Genomic DNA, 20,455 nt, shown 5'->3' on the forward strand with positions numbered 1-20,455 from the left:
GAAGGTTCTACTAAGGTAGAAGTGGAGGAATTTTTTGATGCTTTAGAAAAAGCAACTGACACAATGAAAAAGGAAAAGTTGGTCCTTGTTGGAGATCTAAATAGCAGAGTAGGAAATGATTGTGAGACATACAAAAATATTTTGGGAAAATTTGGAGAAAAGAGCAAAGCTAATAATAATAGCAAATATCTGTTGGATTTCTGCTCAGGACATGGACTGGTTATTACTAACACCATGTTCCAACATAAAAATGTGCACAAATTCACATGGAGAGAAGAGGCTAGGAATAAGAAAAGTCTCATTGACTATGTTATTGTTGATGGTGATGTTTTCTCCCTGGTGCAGGACACCGAGTGTACAGAGGATTTGAAATTGGAAGTGATCACTATTTAGTCTTGAGCAGGATAAAATTGAATTTCATATTGAAAAGAATAACATGTAAGAAAGTTTTAAAGCGAATAAAAGTTGAGTAGCTCTCAGATGTGAACTGTAGACTAAAATACAAAAAGATTATTGAAAAGAAAATGAAAGAGTTTGAGAACAGGAATCAAACCTTGGAGATTCAGTGGCAAACTCTGAAGATAACATTGATTGATTCTGCCAGAGAGGCATGTGGTGAGGTTGTGTGCAAGGATAGAAAAATCAGAACTCCCTGGTGGGCACAGGAAGTTAAAGAGGCAGTGAAGGAAAAGAAGAAAGCATATCAAAAGTTCCTGGCAAATAAGTCAGCTTGTGCTTTTAGAGAATACAGAGACAAATGTAAGAAAGCTAAACAGTGTGTAAAACTAGCTAAACAAAAGTCATGGGAGGACTTTGGCAAGAATATAGAAAATAAATATCAAGAAGGTGGCAAAATATTCTGGAGGTTGTTGAAGAAGCTTAGGAATGGAGGAAAGAGTGCTGTAAAAGGAGTTAGAGATGATAAAGGTGACATGAAAACAGGAGAAAAAGATATCCTTCAAGTATGGAGTAATTACTTTGAAAAACTGCTAAATAAAACAAGCAGTGATGACAGCATAGTGATAAAAAACACTGACCAGGCATGCAGTCAGGAATACATATCCATACTTGAAGTAGAAAAAGCCATCAAAGGCTTGAAATGTGGAAAGGCAGCAGGAGTAGATGATATTCGACCAGAAATGCTGAAGTATGGTGGTATAAAAATCTTACAGTGGCTGCACTGCATAGTTCAGAAAGCATGGACAGAGGGACGAATTCCCGATGATTGGTAGAGCTCTCATAGTACCCATATATAAAAAGGGAAATAAAACTGAATGTGAGAATTACAGAGGTATTTCCCTACTGAGTGTTCCTGGCAAGATCTATGCAAGTATACTTGAGAAACGGTTGAGAAGAATTGTGGAAGAAAAGCTTGGTGAAGAACAAGCTGGATTCAGGCCAAATAGAGGTTGTCAGGATCAGATCTTCATTTTACGACAAATAGTTGAGAAAGCATGGGAATATAACAAAGATCTGTATTTAAGTTTTGTCGATTTGGAAAAGGCATATGACAAGGTGCCAAGAGAGAAGCTATTCAATACGTTGCAGTCATATGGTGTCAATGGGGCATTATATCAAGGAATACTTAGTCTTTATTTGAGTTGTAAGTCAGCAGTTAGAATTGAAGGAAGTACAGGAAGATGGTTTAATGTTAAATCTGGTGTGAGACAAGGATGTACATTATCCCCTCTGTTATTCATTATCTATATGGATCACATTATGAAGGAATGTGATATTAAACCTGATATCAAAATTGGAGATGTTAATGTCAGCTCTTTGCTTTATGCGGATAATGTTATACTTCTAAATAAATCCGCTACAAGTCTGCAAGATTCTCTGACTAAATTGAATAGCTGTTGTAATAGATATGGTATGAAGGTCAACAATAAAAAGACAAAGACAATGAAAATAGGCAGAATCATTGAAAATGTCAACTGTGTTGTGAATGGAGAACCTGTGGAACAAGTAAAACATTTCAGCTACTTAGGCACGATTTTTACAGAAGATGGTAAATTAAATATAGAAATAGACAACAGAATCAGCAAAGCTGGTATGGTGGGAAGTCAATTGAATAAATTCATATGGAATAAGAGAGAAATTAGTCGGAACACTAAATTAGCTGTATACAAGACAGTGTTCAAACCAGTTTTAACTTATGGATCTGAGAGCTGGGTCAGAAGTAAAACACTTGACCAAAGACTAGAGACTCTCATATCTTTCTCAGATATGAGAGTCCTGAGAAAGATTAGAGGCATGAACAGATGGCATCAATAGCAATATCGTATTAAAAATGAGGATATTAGGAAAGAACTTGACATTGTCAGCATCCAGGAATGCGTTAACAGAGCTAATCTCAGGTGGTATGGTCACTTAAATAGAATGGGAGAGGAAAGATTAGCAAAACAAGTGTTCTCTGCCAGGTTGGCAGGAAAACGACCCAGAGGAAGACCAAGATATAGGTGGATTGATGCGGTACAAAGTGCCTTAGACGATAGAAATATAAGATCTGATAATGTTGGAGTCTTGACAAGTAACAGACTGATTTGGAGGAAAATTGTAGATAAGAAGTTAGTAATGACGTAATTTTTTCATGTAGTACTGTCATATCCTGTACACCCCTTGAGGGTACATGGCAGTAATTTGATGATGATGATGATGATTTTTTCCACACAAGATCAGCTTTTTTATTGGATTGACTTTCACCTGCAGCCTTTCCTAGTATTAGTACATTCATAGTCTTCTCTGCATCCAAAAAACTAGATTTCCCCCCACCTCAAGACATTATTTCTCAATAATACAACTCCAACACTATAAATCTCATATCTACTCTACATCAGAATGTTGCCCTCATATATAGTGTAGTGTACTACATCAGAAACCAGAATCCAAAAAGTCTTGATGGATACTGTCTTGTAAAAGATGTTCTAGTTAATTGATGAACCTTCTCTGATGCATCCTAGTCATTGTCTCATAGACATACTATATCTACCTTATAGTTCTTCTGCAGGTTACACAGACACAGTTCTACTGAAAATTGAGGAATCATCAACTCTGCTGAAATGAGTGACACCATTCCTCCTGTCTGTGCTTTTACATTTAACATGAGCAACTGTTAGTCATCTATTCTGTCCAGTTCCAGTGCTTTTGAACAGTTTTACCATAAGGACTATAGCTTCAGTTAATTCAAATTCCTTCTTTCTTCTTGACAACTTGTTCACACATGGCATGAATATCATATAGGTTTTGCAATATCTTGTGTGGAGAATTGATATTAAAATTAAAAACTGTATTTGATCCAGTTTGAAAAACTGCAGTCAGTTCCACATAGTTTGTGTGTGTGAGGGGTATCTTGAAATGCCATCAGATAAAAATATTAAGAACTGGGCATGATCCCTTAAATTCTGGTCATTGTTTAATCGTTAATTAAATTTTTTTTGTTTTAAGTGATATGAGATCAAAAACCAGGGGAGAAAAAGTTTACTACTAATATACAGTGATACCTCGGCTAATGAAGATAATTCGTTCCGGAATCACATTCGTTAGCCAAAACGTGATTTCCCGTAGGTTTCTATAGAAAATCATTTAATTCGTTCTGGATGCTGCCTACTATTTAAAGATAAGTTTTATGAAATAGTAAAAAGCGCACTATAAAAGGGCAAAAACTCACAAGGCTGAGATGAACAGCTACCCAATTAGATGAAGGAGAATGGAAAGTAGAATGAAAACTAACGATCTTTACACTATTATATACACTTAATTAAATTGAAAATATGTACACAATGTTTTTATTATTCTTCCAAATTTTCAAAGTTTATTCAAGGTAAGTCTCCTCTTCTTCAGTAGCTGGCCTCTGTTTCTTTGCTAAAGGAGAAGTCAAAAATCTGTCCCAAGTTGATTGAACTTCTCTTTTTTTCAGAATGTTTTTAAAGTGATTCAGACACTTGTCTTCAACCAAGGCACAAAGTCTGTTCATTTCAGTTTTTTGGGATGCCACTTTGTAGCCAAAGACTGAAACTCTTCTCAGTAGTGCAGCATTTTTTTAATGTCACCTGTTGGCAAACTTCCCTTTTTATTGCTGTCCTCCTCCTCTGATGAGCACTCTTTATCTTCCTTGTCTCTTTCCTGATTCAGTTGCTTTTTCAACTCTTCAAAATCTTCTGTTGTCAGATCTTTTGACAACAATCTCTTGAGTCATAGTGTCACCAGTCATTTGACGCGCATTTACCCAGACCATCAGAAGCTTTTTCATTTCTTCATTCACGGAACTTCTTTGGGATTGAGAAGCCAAGGTCTTCACACCAGCTGCCTTAATCTCCTCTTCCTTCAAAATTGTAGCTATTGATGATGATGCTATGCCATGCTTGATTGCTAAATCCATAATTCTCACTCTTTCATAAGCTGAAATTCTTTCTTTTTTTTTTTTTGCTCAATTGTGAGCAACTTTCTGCTTCCCTTGGGTTTGTCGTTTACTTGTTTTGGACCCATTGTCAAGAAAACGTTTTTCACTTTTAAAATTTTTTTCTGAAAAATATAAAAGAAATATGACATATAGCATATTATTTATTTAATTAGATAAGAATAAAATTTACTAATTATAAATTAATCTAAATTCTCCCATAGTAGAATTTAGCCAAGTAAAGAATAAATGTTATCACACTTACCTCTCACATTCACAGCCACACAGAATGTGCACCGTACTGACACTGGTATGAGGTGTCTCCCTTCTCACTGTCTCAAACGTGAACAATCTAGTCGGGTTGGTGGGTCTCCCCTATGTGATGTGGTCAGCTCATTTCTTTGTCACACACATACAGATGGAAAAGATAAGCTCCTGGAATGGCCTGACCATTCGTGTTTCTGCTTTATGCACGCATCCACTAAAATATTTGTTAGCCGAATCCGAAAAACAGCGAAAAAAATCTTTGTTAGCCGAGGTATCTCTGTATATATATATCAGTGTGCAACTGAGACTGTTGCTAATACACATTAGTTATACACTTATATTGCTTTCTTTTACTGTATTTACCTTGACCTGTTCCAGTCTCACCCTCCTTCTTCCTCAAAAAAAAAAAAAACAAAAGAAAAAGAAAAATCCTTTCCTTTTCTATACATATTTGACCCACACACAAAAGGTGCAAGATCTATGCCACATCAGTGGTGTGTGTGTGAATAAGGAGGAGTCTATTCATTGTTATGTTTCTTGGATAGTTGAAGCTATGGCCTGGGGAAGACAGGGTGAGGGATTCTATTCCAAAGAAGAGAGGGAGATGCAATGAAAGGGGAGGGACAGAAGTTGGTTCAATAAGCTTGATGTGGGACAGTAAATGGATGCTGAATGGTGACTATTTTTGTAGTTATAGTCTTAAGGAGAGGAATGACGGTTAATTATATAGAAGATTGTCCATGAAAGTACTAAAGAAGAAACGGGAAGAAACTGAACGTCTCGGAGAAAGTGACTTGAAGGAATCTGTGAGAGGGCCATCAATTAATTCGATTGCTATTTCTAAATAATAACGAACAATCTTAAGTTTGGGTACATCACCCCAAATATGTGAGCAGTATTCCATGGTCGGACAGATTTTCGATTTATATAGTATCAAAAATTGTACAGCTAAATAGTAGTTTCTTGAGCAGAAAAGTATATCAAATTTCTCAGACACTGAGGAAGCAGACTCCAGAAGAGAAATCTGATTATGTTTGCAGATCTGGACATTAAATTTCACAAGGTTATGTTACCCTTACTTTACTGAAGAGCAGCAAGAACGTTGGTTATTGAAGATCTTGAAACTTCTAACGATTGGGCACTACAAGGTTTATAAAATGATTAAGAGGAATGAAGTGTACTGTCATCAGCAAATTTATGAATCAAATTTGAAGTCAGGTGAGTGAAGATCATTTATATACAGGAGAAAGAGTGGATGAGAATGTGGATCCCTTCAGTACTACTGCACTCGTGGGAAAATTGGAATAGCAGAACCATCTTCCAGATACATAGCAGTCAAAGAGGAAGTTAGTTACCCAATTGCAGAGGATAAAAGGTAAGGCATAGGATAGTAGTTTGCTAGGCAGGTCTTTGTGCCTAGTCCAGTGAAGTGTCCTAGAAGTTTAAAGATGGGTGATGTAAGCTAGGAGATCAGTTATGAATCAAGTGGGGAGAAGCCATATTTCTAGGCATTAATTAGCTGGTGCTTCTCCAGGTGAAGAGTTGGCTGTTTGATATTCTCCATGGTTTTAGAGAGAACTGAAGTAAGAATAATCAGTAATTTGTTGGATGACTTTTATCACTTTTTTTTTTTTTTGGATTGTACTGAATGCAGTTTTGTTTCCATGCTGAGAGCAGCTGCCAATCAAGTAGGAAAGTTTCAAGAAATAATATAGGATTGGTGTTAATTCCAGAGCACATGTTTAAGCACAATATTGGGACACCAGACCCAATCGTGACTATGCAACATGTTAATGTTCAAGTTATTCAGAATTCTGATTTCTTTTTAAGAAGACTGACGGTGGTATGGGGTGAGTAGCTCTCGATCAAGTCATAGTTCTTTGTTGCCTTGGTTAAAGGAAGTCATGACTGTAAGCCAACCTTATTAGTATATTACAATGGTACCATCCAGGTGAGAGAGTAGTGGAAATATGGCATGACAGAAGTTACATCCAGTAGTCTTGGCAAGACTAGTAAGTTCAACTGCCATTTGGACAGGAGGCGAGCTTGCAACATTGGGCCCCTTCAAAATCAGATTTAGATTTGCTGATTTATTTGCAGTTGGAAGCTGACTGTAGGCTGAGTGCAATGCTTGAATTGTGGTTTTGATATGCTGAATATTTATCTTTGATTGCCTTGGCACTCTTGTAAAGGAACCATACCAACAGTGGTTGGATGTTTTGGGTGGAATGATTGATGAAGGCCTTCATTCCAGTAAGAATAATGTCTGTTATTTGGTCTCAGTAGGTGTTTAGATCTGAAGATTAGAAACAGTCAGACAGTGGAAAACAGAAGTAGTTTATCCCATTTAGCACCTATGTAATGCTGGAAGATGTAAGACTGAGAATGGCTAGGTGAAGATTTTCCTATATTGAAGAAAAGTTGGATGAGATTGTGGACTGAGTTACCAAATAAGAGAATTGACATACAGTGTATTTGAAAAGATGTTAAGAAGCTATGTAGGGTATTGGGGTAATGTTTATGACTTTTAGTTGTGAAAAAAAAAAATTATTTATCACAAATAAATTGACAAATTAAAAGCTATGAATTTTTTTTAAGAATGTACATGCAGTACATGTACATTGATGGATTATGTATATTAATTTATGTATATTATCTTGGAAATGATATGAAAAAAAATTCAAGCTATAAAATATGCAATTTAATTTTTAGTGGTTATATATATGTGTGTACACATACACACTGTTACACCCTCTGCCGAGCAGATGGGTGTATGTGGGTGTGATGGATGCCTGGTGAGCATCTCTTACCAGAGCGTGTAACTCCAACTATGAAATTCGGAGATAACAGTGTGATAGTATGGTTGTGTTTTTCCTGGTTTGGCTTCTGACCTCTGTGATACCATGAACATTGAACTCTGAAAGAACTCAACAGACACCTGCATGGGAAGGTGCATTGTGCCATGTAACAGATCACCTATTTGTAGCCTGTATAAATTGGAGGAATATGATGCTCCAAGTTAATGCAGCTGTATCTAGTTGAAATGGCTGTGAGGAGAAAACTGACAATTTGAAAGAGGCATGGCAGAATGCCATGTGGCCATGTTGACCTGGGCCATCCCATGTCAGCCATCAGTGATACTATATTGACATGGAAGCACAGGGAGTCAACTGTAAGTGCTAAACAGTGGGCATCCACCACACTCACTGTATGTGACTGTTGGGTGCTAATGTGTGAAAATAGCCATTCATCAGCCAATATGCTTAATGCAGAGTTCTGGGTTGACTACACAAAAAAAAATTAAGAACCATGGCTCACAACATGGTAAGACTGCAATATGCAAACCCCCCCACATTACTCGAACCAACATGATTATTATTATTATTGTCAAGGGCAACTCCAAGGAGTCGACAGACTCATTGAGGGAGGCCCTAACATCATGTCAAGAACAACTATTCGATTTTTACCAAGTATCTATCATACCTTGCCTTGAACTCATTCACGGTCGTAGCACCCACAACAGACTCTGGCATCTTATTTCACTCATTCATTACTCTCCAAGTAAAAAAATCCTCGCTCTAACACCCTTGTCAACCACGCTCTCGCCCAGCTTCCATTCATGGCCTCTAGTCCTCCCACCACCAGTCATATTTTCAAAAATATCTTCTGGATCAATCTTATAGAAACCCTTCAGTAATTTCAATGTCTCAATCATATCACCCCTATCGACCAATTTCTGCAACCCACAAATCTTCAACCTATTCTCATAAGGTTCATTCCACAGACCGGCTATCATCTTGGTCACTCGTCTCTGGATCCTCTTCACTTCCTCCCCATCACAAAGAAACCCTGGTGCCCATAACTGGGCACAGTAGTCCAGATGGGGTCTTATCAAGGCTCGATACAGAGGAACAACAACTTGTTTGTCTCTGCAGGTTAAAGTATTTTTCAGAAGCCAAGTGATTTGGTGAGCTGTTTTAGTCACTTTTGCAATGTGCCCCCTAAACTTCAATTCCCTATCCACCAACACTCCCAAATCCCTGGCCTCGTCAATTTCCTGGAGTACGGTTCCACCAATGTGATATACTGCTGCTATTCTTTTCACCCCAAAGTGCATAACCTTACACTTTGGCACATTAAATTGACATCCATTTTTCCTTGCCCAGTCCTCCAAACTATCCAAATCATTCTGTAAAATTTTGACTTCCTGTGCACTCATAATTGCTCTACCGAAATTGCATCATCAGCAAACAAGTGAACACTTCCTCTCAAATCCTTTCCTATATCATTGATGAACAAATTGAAAAGCAGTGGTCCAAGAACAGAGCCCTGTGGCACTCCACTAGTCACAAGCCGTCTTTTAGACTCCACTCCTGAATAAACCACTCTCTGGTATCTCTCCTTCAACCACCCTCCTATCCATCTCACCAACCCTATATCTATCCCCATCTGCTCCAGTTTACTGATTAGGGTTCTATATATTATCCTATCAAAAGCCTTGGCAAGGTCCAGTAGTATTACTGTAAACCCATTACCCCTATCCAGTTCAGCCATCACTGTATTATAAAACGTGAGCAAGTTACTGAGGCATGATCTACCCTTCACAAAACCATGTTGTCCCCCATACAATATCCCATTTTCATCTATCCAATCCTGTATTCTTTTCTTGACTAATTTCTCTAAGACCTTGACAATGATTCCTGATATGCTAGTCGGTCAGTAATTTACAACAGCAGTCTTGGAACCACCTTTATACAGTGGAACTATTTTCCCCTCTTTCCACCCCCTTGGGACTAACCCAGACCCGAGACTCAAACAAAATGGTCAAGGGTACTGACAATTCTTTAGCTGCTCGTACAACACGAGCTGGTATACCACCCAATCCCACAGATGTATTGACATTGAGGTTATGCAATAGACTACTCACCTCCACTTCACCACAATTCCCGTATAATCTACTGGCACATTCGTTTCTGCAATGTCACCACCTGGATGATATATTCTTGCAAAGTGCTCACTCAGTAACTCAACTATATCAACTGATTCAGTTACCTCCCCATCGGCATTCTTTAAAATCATTCTGCCATGTACATTTTTCCTTTTACTTGCTACATATCTAAAAAACTGTTTAGGATTCTCTTTAGCCTGCATGTCCAATATTCTTTCATAATCCTTTTTGCTTTTCTTACCACACTCATTACCCTTCTGGCCTGCACTTTATACCGTTCGTGTGCCAGTCACCTATCTCCTTAAATTCCCTCCATAGTTGTTTCTTTTTTTGAAGCTCAAGCTTAATGGTGTTATTCATCCATTTAACCCCTAGTCGACTTCTAGTCCTTGCAGTTGTACATACCATGGCACTGAACCAATCAAACTCCTAAGCCTGTCATACTTTCCAGCCCGATAATTCCACATGTACTCTGTCTTAATTGAAAATTCTACACCTTTAGCCACCTCCCAAGTCAAGACCCTATGATCACTCTCACTGATTGGTGGCAATGTGGTCATATTTGTTACAGCCAAATCCTCAGATGTAATTACTAGGTCAAGCACTCTCTGACCCATAGTATTTTCCATTACATGCTGCCGCAGATAGTTATCCCTTAATAACCGCATAAAATCCAATTCCGACTGCGTGTCATCTCCTCACTCCAATCAATGCGACCATAGTTGAAAAAATCTCCCATAACAATCACCGTCCTTCCACTCATTTTTTCTATTTGCTTGTGCATACTGTCACCACCATCTTTTCCATCACCTGGTCTATAGCAGCACCCAATTGTATATTTAGTTCTGTTAGCCACAATCTCACACCAAATGGCCTCAAATGTGCTCTTTTCTCTATCCTGCAATTCAACTTCTATTCTCCTTCGCTGCAGCTCATCAGCTATCATCAACAATACTCCTCCCCCCCATTTTATTCTCCCTGTCATTCCTGAACACACTATACCCATCACATTCAATCCCACTAGCTGTATCATCTACATTCAGCCATGTTTCACTAATACCAATAACCTCTGGTCTGGAAGTGCCAACCATGGCCAAAAACTCTTCCTTCTTGTTCCTAATACTCCTAGCATTAGTGTACATGAATTTAAGACCCCCATTATCCCCAACCCTACCTTGATGCCTTATATTAACAATCCCACTCTGATTTGTTGTCCTTATTTGCTTGGGTATATTATATTCATTCTTACATTCAACTGCCTCCCTAAGGACTGTATATCTACTCTCCCCCCCCCTTGATAAATCTAGTTTCCCTAAATTTGCACATCCACCACATTCAGCAACACTTTCTCAAGTCTTCTTACACCGTAACCATTCAAATGCAAGCTATCCATCTTATATATATCCTTTCGCCCATCGAACTCACTCCACAAATTCCACACCACTCGTCATACATAACCCCCGCATAAAGTCATTCGCAATTATGGCCCTCCTTTTAAACATTTTGCTGTCATACCGTGGCAAAAGACTAATCATTCTAACTCTCTCTCACTCTTTTATTTTGCTACCTCAAACAATTCATTCAGGTCTTCTATCATTTCCATTTTGTCTCCTTTCAAATCATTCGTACCTGCCACAATCATTTCTTTCACCCTTTTCTTTTGCTCTCTAATAGACTCAGTTACATCCTTTATGGTCGCACCAGGTTGGTACGATTTTGTCAAATCCTCTACCATCACACCTCATACTAACAAGTCTCCATACAGCATTCTATCCTTCATTTTGTTCATGTTCACACTCATACGTCTATTTTTCCTGTCATACCTTTTATTATTGGTTGGTTCATTCAGTCGACTTTTGTTCATGCACTCTCGCTGCTGTTTTGCCCTTTGTATCACAACATTCAACAACGCGATCTCACTCATTGCGTCTATCTCATCTTTTTTATTCTCAGTAAAACCATTAATACTATCATTCACACTCTCACAATTCTCTGGTATAACCTTGCCGGTTCTTGTTATATCCCTATTTTCTTCATTCTGAAGTTTGGCAAAAATATCACACTCACGATCCGAAATGCTCTTCAATTTCTCATTCTCCCTACATTTTCTACACACATTCACTCCTTTATTATCATCCAGCCACACTCCAATCGCACTCCGCAAAGCATACATTTCGCAGCTAGTACACTGAATCATCTCTTTTATACTACCGTTCTTTGATAAAGATGGCGAACCATCATTACTGGCCGCCATTTTCCTTCGTACTGGAGCCATACTTACTTGCAACGTATTTTATCAAATTATAAATTATAACACACCAAAAACACACAAAAAGATACACTAAGAGACGCAAGGCAAACAAAACTACGCAATATTAAATAAATTTATCAACGATAACTGAAAATAATACTTATCTTATCCGGAACTTTCACAAACACTACACACTACGAATCCCTCTAGCGGCGACTGCCCCAATAAAATATATTATAAAGACACACAAAATACTCTAAAAACACGAAAATCGTTCTAATATACTATAAAACCAATTTTCTAAGGAAAAACACACAACAAAACACCAATTTTACACGAGCGCTAAATTACACCGACCACTCACCATATAACCTCGAACCCAAGTTCTTTTTTCGAACTCAAACCAACATGCAGTTGGTTTGAGTTGTGCAAAGAGCATGTACAGAGGAAACAACCTTGGAAAGCTATGTTTTGGAGCAGTGAATCATGTTACACCATCTGCCGAGCAGATGGATAGATGGATGCGGGTGTGATGGATGCCTGATGAGCATCTCTTACCAGAGTGTGTAACTATGAAATTCGGAGATAACAGTGTGATAGCATGGTTGTGTTTTTCCTGGTTTGGCTTCTGACCTCTGTGGTACCACGAACATTGCACTCTGAGGTATCTAACATTCTGGACAATGCAATGCTTTCTACATTGTGGTGTGAATGTTCTATGGAAATTACCATTGTCTCTTTCAGCATGACATTGCACTGTCATAAAGGTACTGTTGTAATTGGTTTTTGAAACACCTTTACAGCCCTATCAAACATCTGTGGGATGACCTATTGCATCAGGTGAGATCAAAGGACATATGCCCCACAACAGTCCAGGACCTCATTACATGTTTACAAGAAGAATAGTCCAAAATCCCTATTGATCACTATAATAAATTTCGTTTAATCCTTTATCCAAGTGTAAGCAAACAAAGTTTGCACCTGAAATTATCTTCAGGACTAGGTAGTGTAAGGTAGTGTAACTCCAAGCAAAGGTGGACCCAGCTCTCATCACTCCTTGTTTCAGTATCTCCCATAATGCAAAGCACATCTCTTTGCGAACATGTATACTGCTATGCATTAAGGGAAGGGCCACTACCCAAACCGGTTTCAACCTTTATTGAGGTCTCGTCAGTGGGATCTATCATATGCTTGGAGAAAACGTATGTAGAAAGAATGGATTTCTGTGAGTGGGATGGTCTACACTTGATTGCTTGTAGTGTCAATATAAAGAAATTACCAGTTGAATGAGACCTAAAAAAAAGGCAACTAGATTATTATGGTGTGATATCTGTACAGAGAGTGACTATGTTAGGTAGCTGTTAATTATAGGAACATACATGGAAACGATTGTGAGGTAGGAACGATTGTATTTTCGCCCATTGTGGACTTAAGCATGTGCAAGGATATGGACATACATAAGGCATTAGAAAAGAATCTAAATGCAAGTTGTCCAGCTGGATCACACAGACTACAGAAGTGTAGATAACCAATATTCTATCTAGTCATCAGTTCCATTTTACACGTGCAAACGTACCATGTATCAATCTTTCAAATGCTTTCACAATATCCAAAAATAGTTTATATATTAATTACTTTATCATAAAATGTAACCAGATTGCTAAAGAAATCCCCCATTTCACAAATCCTCATTGAGAATCTTTTGCATATCAAACAAATTCTGTATTCTAATTGACCAATCTCTTCAGTGCTGTCATCACAGTTGTAGATATATTTATTAGTCCATGATGACGAACCTTATTCTTGTATACCTATTCTTGTGCAGTGATACTAATTTTAGCTCTCTTCCACTACTTTGTGCTCAATCTTATTGCAAGATTCTCATTAAGCAACTAACTCACTGGCATGGTCAACTGGTTTTCACAGGATTCCTTAAAACATGATGGGTTGTACATTAATTCCAATAGCCATGTTAACATAATTCCTACTGAATTCATCATACACCTTCGATAAATGTCATTATCACGATTATTTCAAGTTTCCATAGACTCAAAACTCATTGAAGAGGTCAACTTTTTTGTGGACTTCAGTGTGTATTGTGAAATGACTAATGGATGATAGCTAGCGTAGTGTAGACCTGTGTAGCTCAGTAGAGATGGCATGTCCCTTCCACAGCGCTAAATCGCCTGAACTAGAATTGAACTTCTACAGCGTTGAATCCAACTGAAACCGGAAGTTTGACTAAAATCAAACTTCTGGCGCTAAAGCGTCGGAAATTCGATTCTAGTTGACAACTAGAGGAACTTTTACTAAACTTTTTTTCACCGGTCCTGTAATTAGTCTATCTCTGGCACGGACAAGAAGGAATTTTCTCCCGAAAACCTCGGGTTTTTCGTCCCGTTAAATTAAGAAAATCGACCGTAGAACCCACACTATCTCAGATAATAAATATCTAGTGTTAGGATTAGGTACCACGAGATTGCAGCGCTTATGAGTCGCCTCTTTTCACCAGACGCCATGTATAATTAGTGATAGTCTTGGGCCAGCTATCTCTGAGTGGCTATCGGTGGAGATAGAACTGTCCCCTCAGTCTCCAAAAGTTAATAGGACTAAAACGGTTCTCGCCTACTTCTTATATGGGAATAAAAGGCATTAGCTTATGACTGATGGATGAGGTGCTCACCTTCCACATCTGCAATGCATTCACTCATTCACCATCCTCTACACAAAAAATCTTCCCACATCAATCATATGTATGTAATTATGCCAGAAAAAATTATTTCGATGAAATTCTCTGAACTAAGTAATTTTTGAAATTTCATTATAAGATAGTCTGCAAATGGCTTTTATTCTGTAGGGAGTAAGAGAGGCCGTTTTAGCCCACTATAACGTTTGGACACTTAGTGGGAAGAAGGATTTCATTTCCCACCAGCAGCCGATCAGAGTGCTGGCCCAAGGCTGTCAATAATTATAAATGGTATCCAGGAAAAAAAAGAGAGAGAGAGAGAGAGAGAGAGAGAAGTGCTGCCACCTGGTGATCCCTAACTCTAACGCATTATTTGTCTGAAATAGTGTGGATTATATTTTCTTGAGTTTCCAGGAGAAAAACCCACTTGCCCGTTCTAGAGATCGACGAACTCGGGTTGATGAAAGGGTTGCAAAAAGTTTACTAGTCGGTAAATAGTCTAGATTCAAACTCACAACGGTATTCTAGCACAACGGGCGCAATAACTGCCATTTTTGCAGTTACTGGCCTATAATAGAATGAAATAGATTTCATTGTGTTTAAGATAATGCTTTTATCTTAAACACAATGTTGAAGTCATTTCTATTTATTGTGGTTGTTAAACTACAGAGGAAATAGAGCCTCTGCTACTAATGGCTCAGTTAAGTAAGTTTGAGCGCGGTTAGTAGATGGAAGGGGACCAATCGTTGGCTGAGTCTTTGGACTCCCTGGAGGTGTCAAATAATAATAATGATATGTGAGTTTTAGCTTTAGCTGATTTATTTAGTTTTAATGATGTGATGAGTAGAAAAAAATCACTTTCGCTTCGAGTGACACATGTGTGTCTTCCATTGACTGGAAATGCAATTTGGAAAAGAAAACAAACCTAGGTAAAGAAATGTGAGAGAGCAACGGATTTGATTTTAATTTAATTTATCAGCAGCAATCCGCTAACGTCTTTTATCCCCTTTGTCTTTATGTTATTTTATTTATTATATTATTTTATTTAATTTACATTTTTGTTATTTGTTTATTTAGTTATTTTATTATTTTTTGATAATTATGAGAAATAGAATAATCACCCGCAAGGGGGAAGAAATATTTATGTGTTTATAGTTGTTATCACGTTTGCAATTCATTGTATAAATTACTGATTAATTTATTTGTTATTTATTATTATTATTATGACACCTCCAGGGAGTCCAAAGACTCATCGAGGGAGGGCAACTGCTATACGCTGCCTTTATTGGTGAACAATTGTTGTTTTGAAAAAAAAAAAAAAAGTGGGAAAAGCCAAAGGAATAAATATGCAGAATTTTGTCGAGTGAATTCAAAGTAAGTTTACATTAAATGTCTGTAAGTAAAACAGTGCGCAGGTTTTTGAAACCTAATGAAAAGTAGAAGAATAAAAATCTTTGGATATGAAAAGCCAAACGGCTATTTTTTTTCTGGCGAGGTTGATATACGTTAAGGGGATAAAAAAATTTTCTTCTCTCTCTTCCATCATCTGTGTGGATAATGAGAGGCTGAATGAACTCTTTCCACTTCCGTCTGTCCCAGGAGTGTCCGAACAATTCTGTCCAGTTTGGTGTCGCTTGTTATGATTTTGTTTTCAGGTCCTCTTTTATTTTGTCTATCCATCTAATTCTGGACCTTCCTTTTTTTACCTTCTATCGTATTCAGGGTTTTAGATGGTAGTCTTTCTGGTCACATGTCCAAACCATCGCAGTCTTCTGTATTTTAACCTTAACGGTAATTATCTCTCTCTCTCTCCTCAAGATCACAGGGCTCTTCAACATTAATATGCTGAAGTTATTACTGAACAGTGCTATTTTATTATTGAAGCTGTTATTATTATAATATAATAGCCAAATAATAAACGTAAACAGTAAATGACATACCTGGTACAAAAACATGCGATAATCACGCTATACAACGCCCTATCTAAATCAACTTTATTATATGGAAGTGAAACATTGCCCATAAAACAAATACAATTTTTTTTTTTTTTACAATCCCTGAATATAAAACCAATTAATTACTATACTGCATAAGTAAATATAAACGGAAATAGTGTCTTAATTAAATGGTCAGTAGCAGATTGCCAAAAATACTATATTATACGGATATAAAATAAATGGAAAACGAATTGGAATGAATAACCTCCACAATTCAGCTAGTCTAAATAATAATCTTCATATCATTGATTTTAGGCTAAGTGGCATGTTCCAGTCTCAATGATAGGATGAAGAAGATGATTATTTAGACTAACTGAATTGTTGAGTTTATTTATTATTTCGATTATGAATTGCCCTCATGTTGGTTCCAGGTTAGGGGTTCAAATGGTTTTGAACCAAAATAAAATATTCCTCTTGGGAAAATTCAAAAGGAACTTGTTATCTAATCACACGAAGTAATTCTTTATTTTATTTTATTTTATTGTGAATTATTTATGTATCCTGATAGGAACAGTTTACTTGTCCTCTGAAGATGTATTTCTGGATAATAATGCTCCATCTTAAAAATATATACATATTTATTGGCTATTCAGGCAATTTGGGACTTAGGCAATCAAATTTTACCCTCTTGCTTAAACCACAAAAATATGTGATGGAACAACATGATCAGATTTCATTCTAGCTTGGATATTGTCTGGTTAAACAAGGCCTTTGCTGTTTCCTTCAGGAAACCAGGGCGAACAGTGAAATGTCAGCTATTAGAACAAGGACTACATCCAGTTCCACCAACACAGCCACTTAGGATTGCTGACCATGCTTTGGACACCCACCACAAGATACGCTGGAAGGTCACTTTGTTACACCACTGCAAATACAAGTATGAAAGAGTATTCCTCGAATCTGCCTCAGCCATGAAAAACTTTCCAAACCTCGGCAAATTTGATTGCACAAGAACCACCCCCCTCCCAAAAAAATAAAAAAATTTGGGAAGCATACATTTTAAGATCATCAACCCAATTTAGCGAACTAGGGAGCCATTTAGGTCTCCAGGTCCAACTTCTGTTGCCTTTATTTAGCCTAATTTGCTCAGTGTTAGTGCCTGTATGCACATATCATTGTTTTTAGTGATCTCTGATGATGGCAATGTAACATTGTCGAAATATAGGAAGGTATTAATTTAAAGTCTTTTATAATTAACATTCTAGTATACTTTGTCAATTCTTGAAAAATTAAGAACTATGTGTAACCAATATATAAATTTATCTATAAGAATGAACCGAATGTCAAAAGAACTGAAGATAGGAACCCTCAGTGTAAGGAGTATTAATGGAAAAGAAATTGAACTTACAGAAGAATGAATTGGAAAAGTACCACATAGACATAATTGGCATTACTCAGACAAAGAAGAACAAAAACAGGTGAGATCTTACTAAATAATAATTATAGGATGTTATATTCAGGCAATAATGATCAAGGAAAGGAAGGAGTAGTGATAACGGTCAACACCAAACATGGAGATAAACTTCTTGATTGGAGGGCAGTTTCAAGTTAAGTGATATGGGTACAATTCAGATTGTGGAAATGGACAATGAAACTTATTTGAGCTTATGGTGTCACAGAATTCTTCCAGTTCTAAGGAAGAAGTGAAAGAATTTTTTGTCATTAGAACAAGCAGTTGACATAAAGAAAAGGAAAAAAGTAGTCCTCGTTGGGTAATCTAAACAGCACAGTAGGAAATGAATCTCACCAGGCATATAGGTACATTTTGAGAAATTTTAGAGAAAAGGACAAAGCTAATAATAGTAAGTATTTGCTGGATTTCTGCTCAGGATACAGACTAGTCATTACTGAAACCATGTTCTAACATAAAGATGTACACAGGTTCACGTGAAAAGAGAACACAAGAAATAAGAACAGCCTCGTTGACTACGTCATTGTTGATAGATATCATCGTGCTGGTTCAAGAAGAGTGTACAGAGGATTTTAAATTGGAAGTGACCATTATTTCAATGGAAAAACATTGAAAATAACAGTGTGTAAGAAAGTTTTTTAAAATATTAAAGTTGAGTAGCTTTTATAGATAAATTCTAGATTCAACTATGCAAACATTATTGAAGAAAATTGAAAAAAAAAGCAGTTGAAAACTAGAACTGACATCAAGGATATCCCTATCTTCAGTTTTCATGTAACCTTTATGATCTTTGATTTTTTACAGTACACTCTCCATTTCTAAGCATTTTCAATTGCCTGCAGAACATTTTGACACATTCCTGATATTTACCGTCTATATTCTTACCAAAGTCTCAGTGGGAAACTGAAGAAGACATTGAATGATTCAGCTAGAGAGGTATGTGGCAAGGTTATCTGTAGAGATAGAAAAATAAGAACCCCATGATGGACATAAGTTAAAGAAGTTCTGTAAAAGAAGAAAGATGCCAAATGTTCCAAGCATATCAGTCAGCAGGTACCCTAAAAGAATACAGAGAAAAATGTTAGAGACTAAACTATGTGTAAAAGTAGATAAACAAAAGTTGTGGGAAGACTTTGGTAAGAATATAGACGGTAAATATCAGAAATGTGTCAAAATGTTCTGCAGGCAATTGAAAATGCTTAGAAATGGAGAGTGTACTGTAAAAAATCAAAGATCATTAAGGTTACATGAAAACTGAAGATAGGGATATCCTTGATGTCTGGAGTAATTACTTTGAAAGACTGTTAAATGAAACAAGCAGTGACAAAACCATACTAGAACATTTTCAAGAAGAATGGAGAGTAATACATATCAATACATCTGGAGTAAATGATATTCAACTAAAAATGCTTAAGTATTGGGAGGTATAAAAGTTTTGCAGTGTCTACACTACATAATTCACAGGCCTGGTCAAAATGCCAAATTCCAGATGATTGGAGTAGAAAGGAATAAAGCTGAATGTGAGAATTACAGAGGAATTTCTTTATAGGTGTTCAGAGTAAGATTTATGCAATCATTATTATTATTATTATTACAGGACAACTCCAAGAAGTCCTTAGACTCATTGAGAGAGGCCCTAAACATCACATCGAGAACAACTATTTGGCATTCGCACAGTATCTATCATACTTTGCTTTGAACTCATTTACAGTCATAGCACCCACAACAAACTCCGGCAGCTTATTCCACTCATTCACCACTCTCCAAATAAAAAACCGAGTTCTAACACCCTTGCTAACTACACTCTTGCTCAGTTTCCATGGATGGCCCTTAGTTCTCCCATCACCAGACCTGTGCTGAAAAATTTCCTCTGAATTAATCTTGTAAAAACCCTTCAGTAATTTGAATGTCACAATCATATCACCCCTTTTCTGCCTGTCAACCAGTTTCTGTAACTCGCAGATCTTCAACCTGTTCACTTAAGGTTCATTCCATAGATCAGCTATCATCTTGGTCACTCGCCTCTGGATCCTCTCTACCTCCTCCCCATCAAGAAGAAACCCAGGTGCACAGATGTGGGCACAGTAGTCAAGATGGGGTCTTATCAAGGCTTGATAAAGAGGAACAATAACTTGCCTATCTCTGCTCATCAAAGTATTCTTCAGTAATCAAGTGATTTGATGAGCTGATTTAGCCTTTTGCTATGTGCTCCCTAAGCTTCAACTCACTATCCACAAATACACCCAAATCTCTGGCTTCATCAATCTCCTGGTGTACAATTCCACCAATGTGATATACTGCTGTTAATTTTTTCAGCCCAAAATGCATAACCTTACACTTTGCTACATTTGCTATATCATGCTTGAGAAAAGGTTGAGTATGATTGTGGAAGAGAAGCTTTGAAAAGAACCAGCTGGGTTCAGGCCAAATAGATGATGTCAAGATCAGATTTTCACTTTACGACAAATAGTTGAGAAATCATGGGAATATGAAAAGGAT

At 37.2% G+C, this 20,455-nt stretch overlaps 1 protein-coding gene across 1 annotated transcript in view; it reads left to right on the plus strand.

Annotated features, from left to right (window-relative positions):
• Nucleotides 1-20,455, plus strand: part of LOC150099207 (uncharacterized) — a 51,128-nt gene that overhangs the window by 21,914 nt on the left and 8,759 nt on the right. Inside the window, exon 3 of the mRNA XM_090404282.1 lies at nucleotides 6,397-6,506. Within this exon, the coding sequence (XP_090260408.1) occupies nucleotides 6,397-6,506 (110 nt within the window). The remainder of the gene's footprint in view (nucleotides 1-6,396; nucleotides 6,507-20,455) is intronic.

The sequence above is a fragment of the Typopeltis vanoorti genome, chromosome 14 (assembly GCF_054136105.1).
Source record: "Typopeltis vanoorti isolate ZY-2024b chromosome 14, IOZ_Tvanoo_1.0, whole genome shotgun sequence".
In the NCBI taxonomy this organism is placed as follows: Eukaryota; Metazoa; Arthropoda; class Arachnida; order Uropygi; family Thelyphonidae; genus Typopeltis; species Typopeltis vanoorti.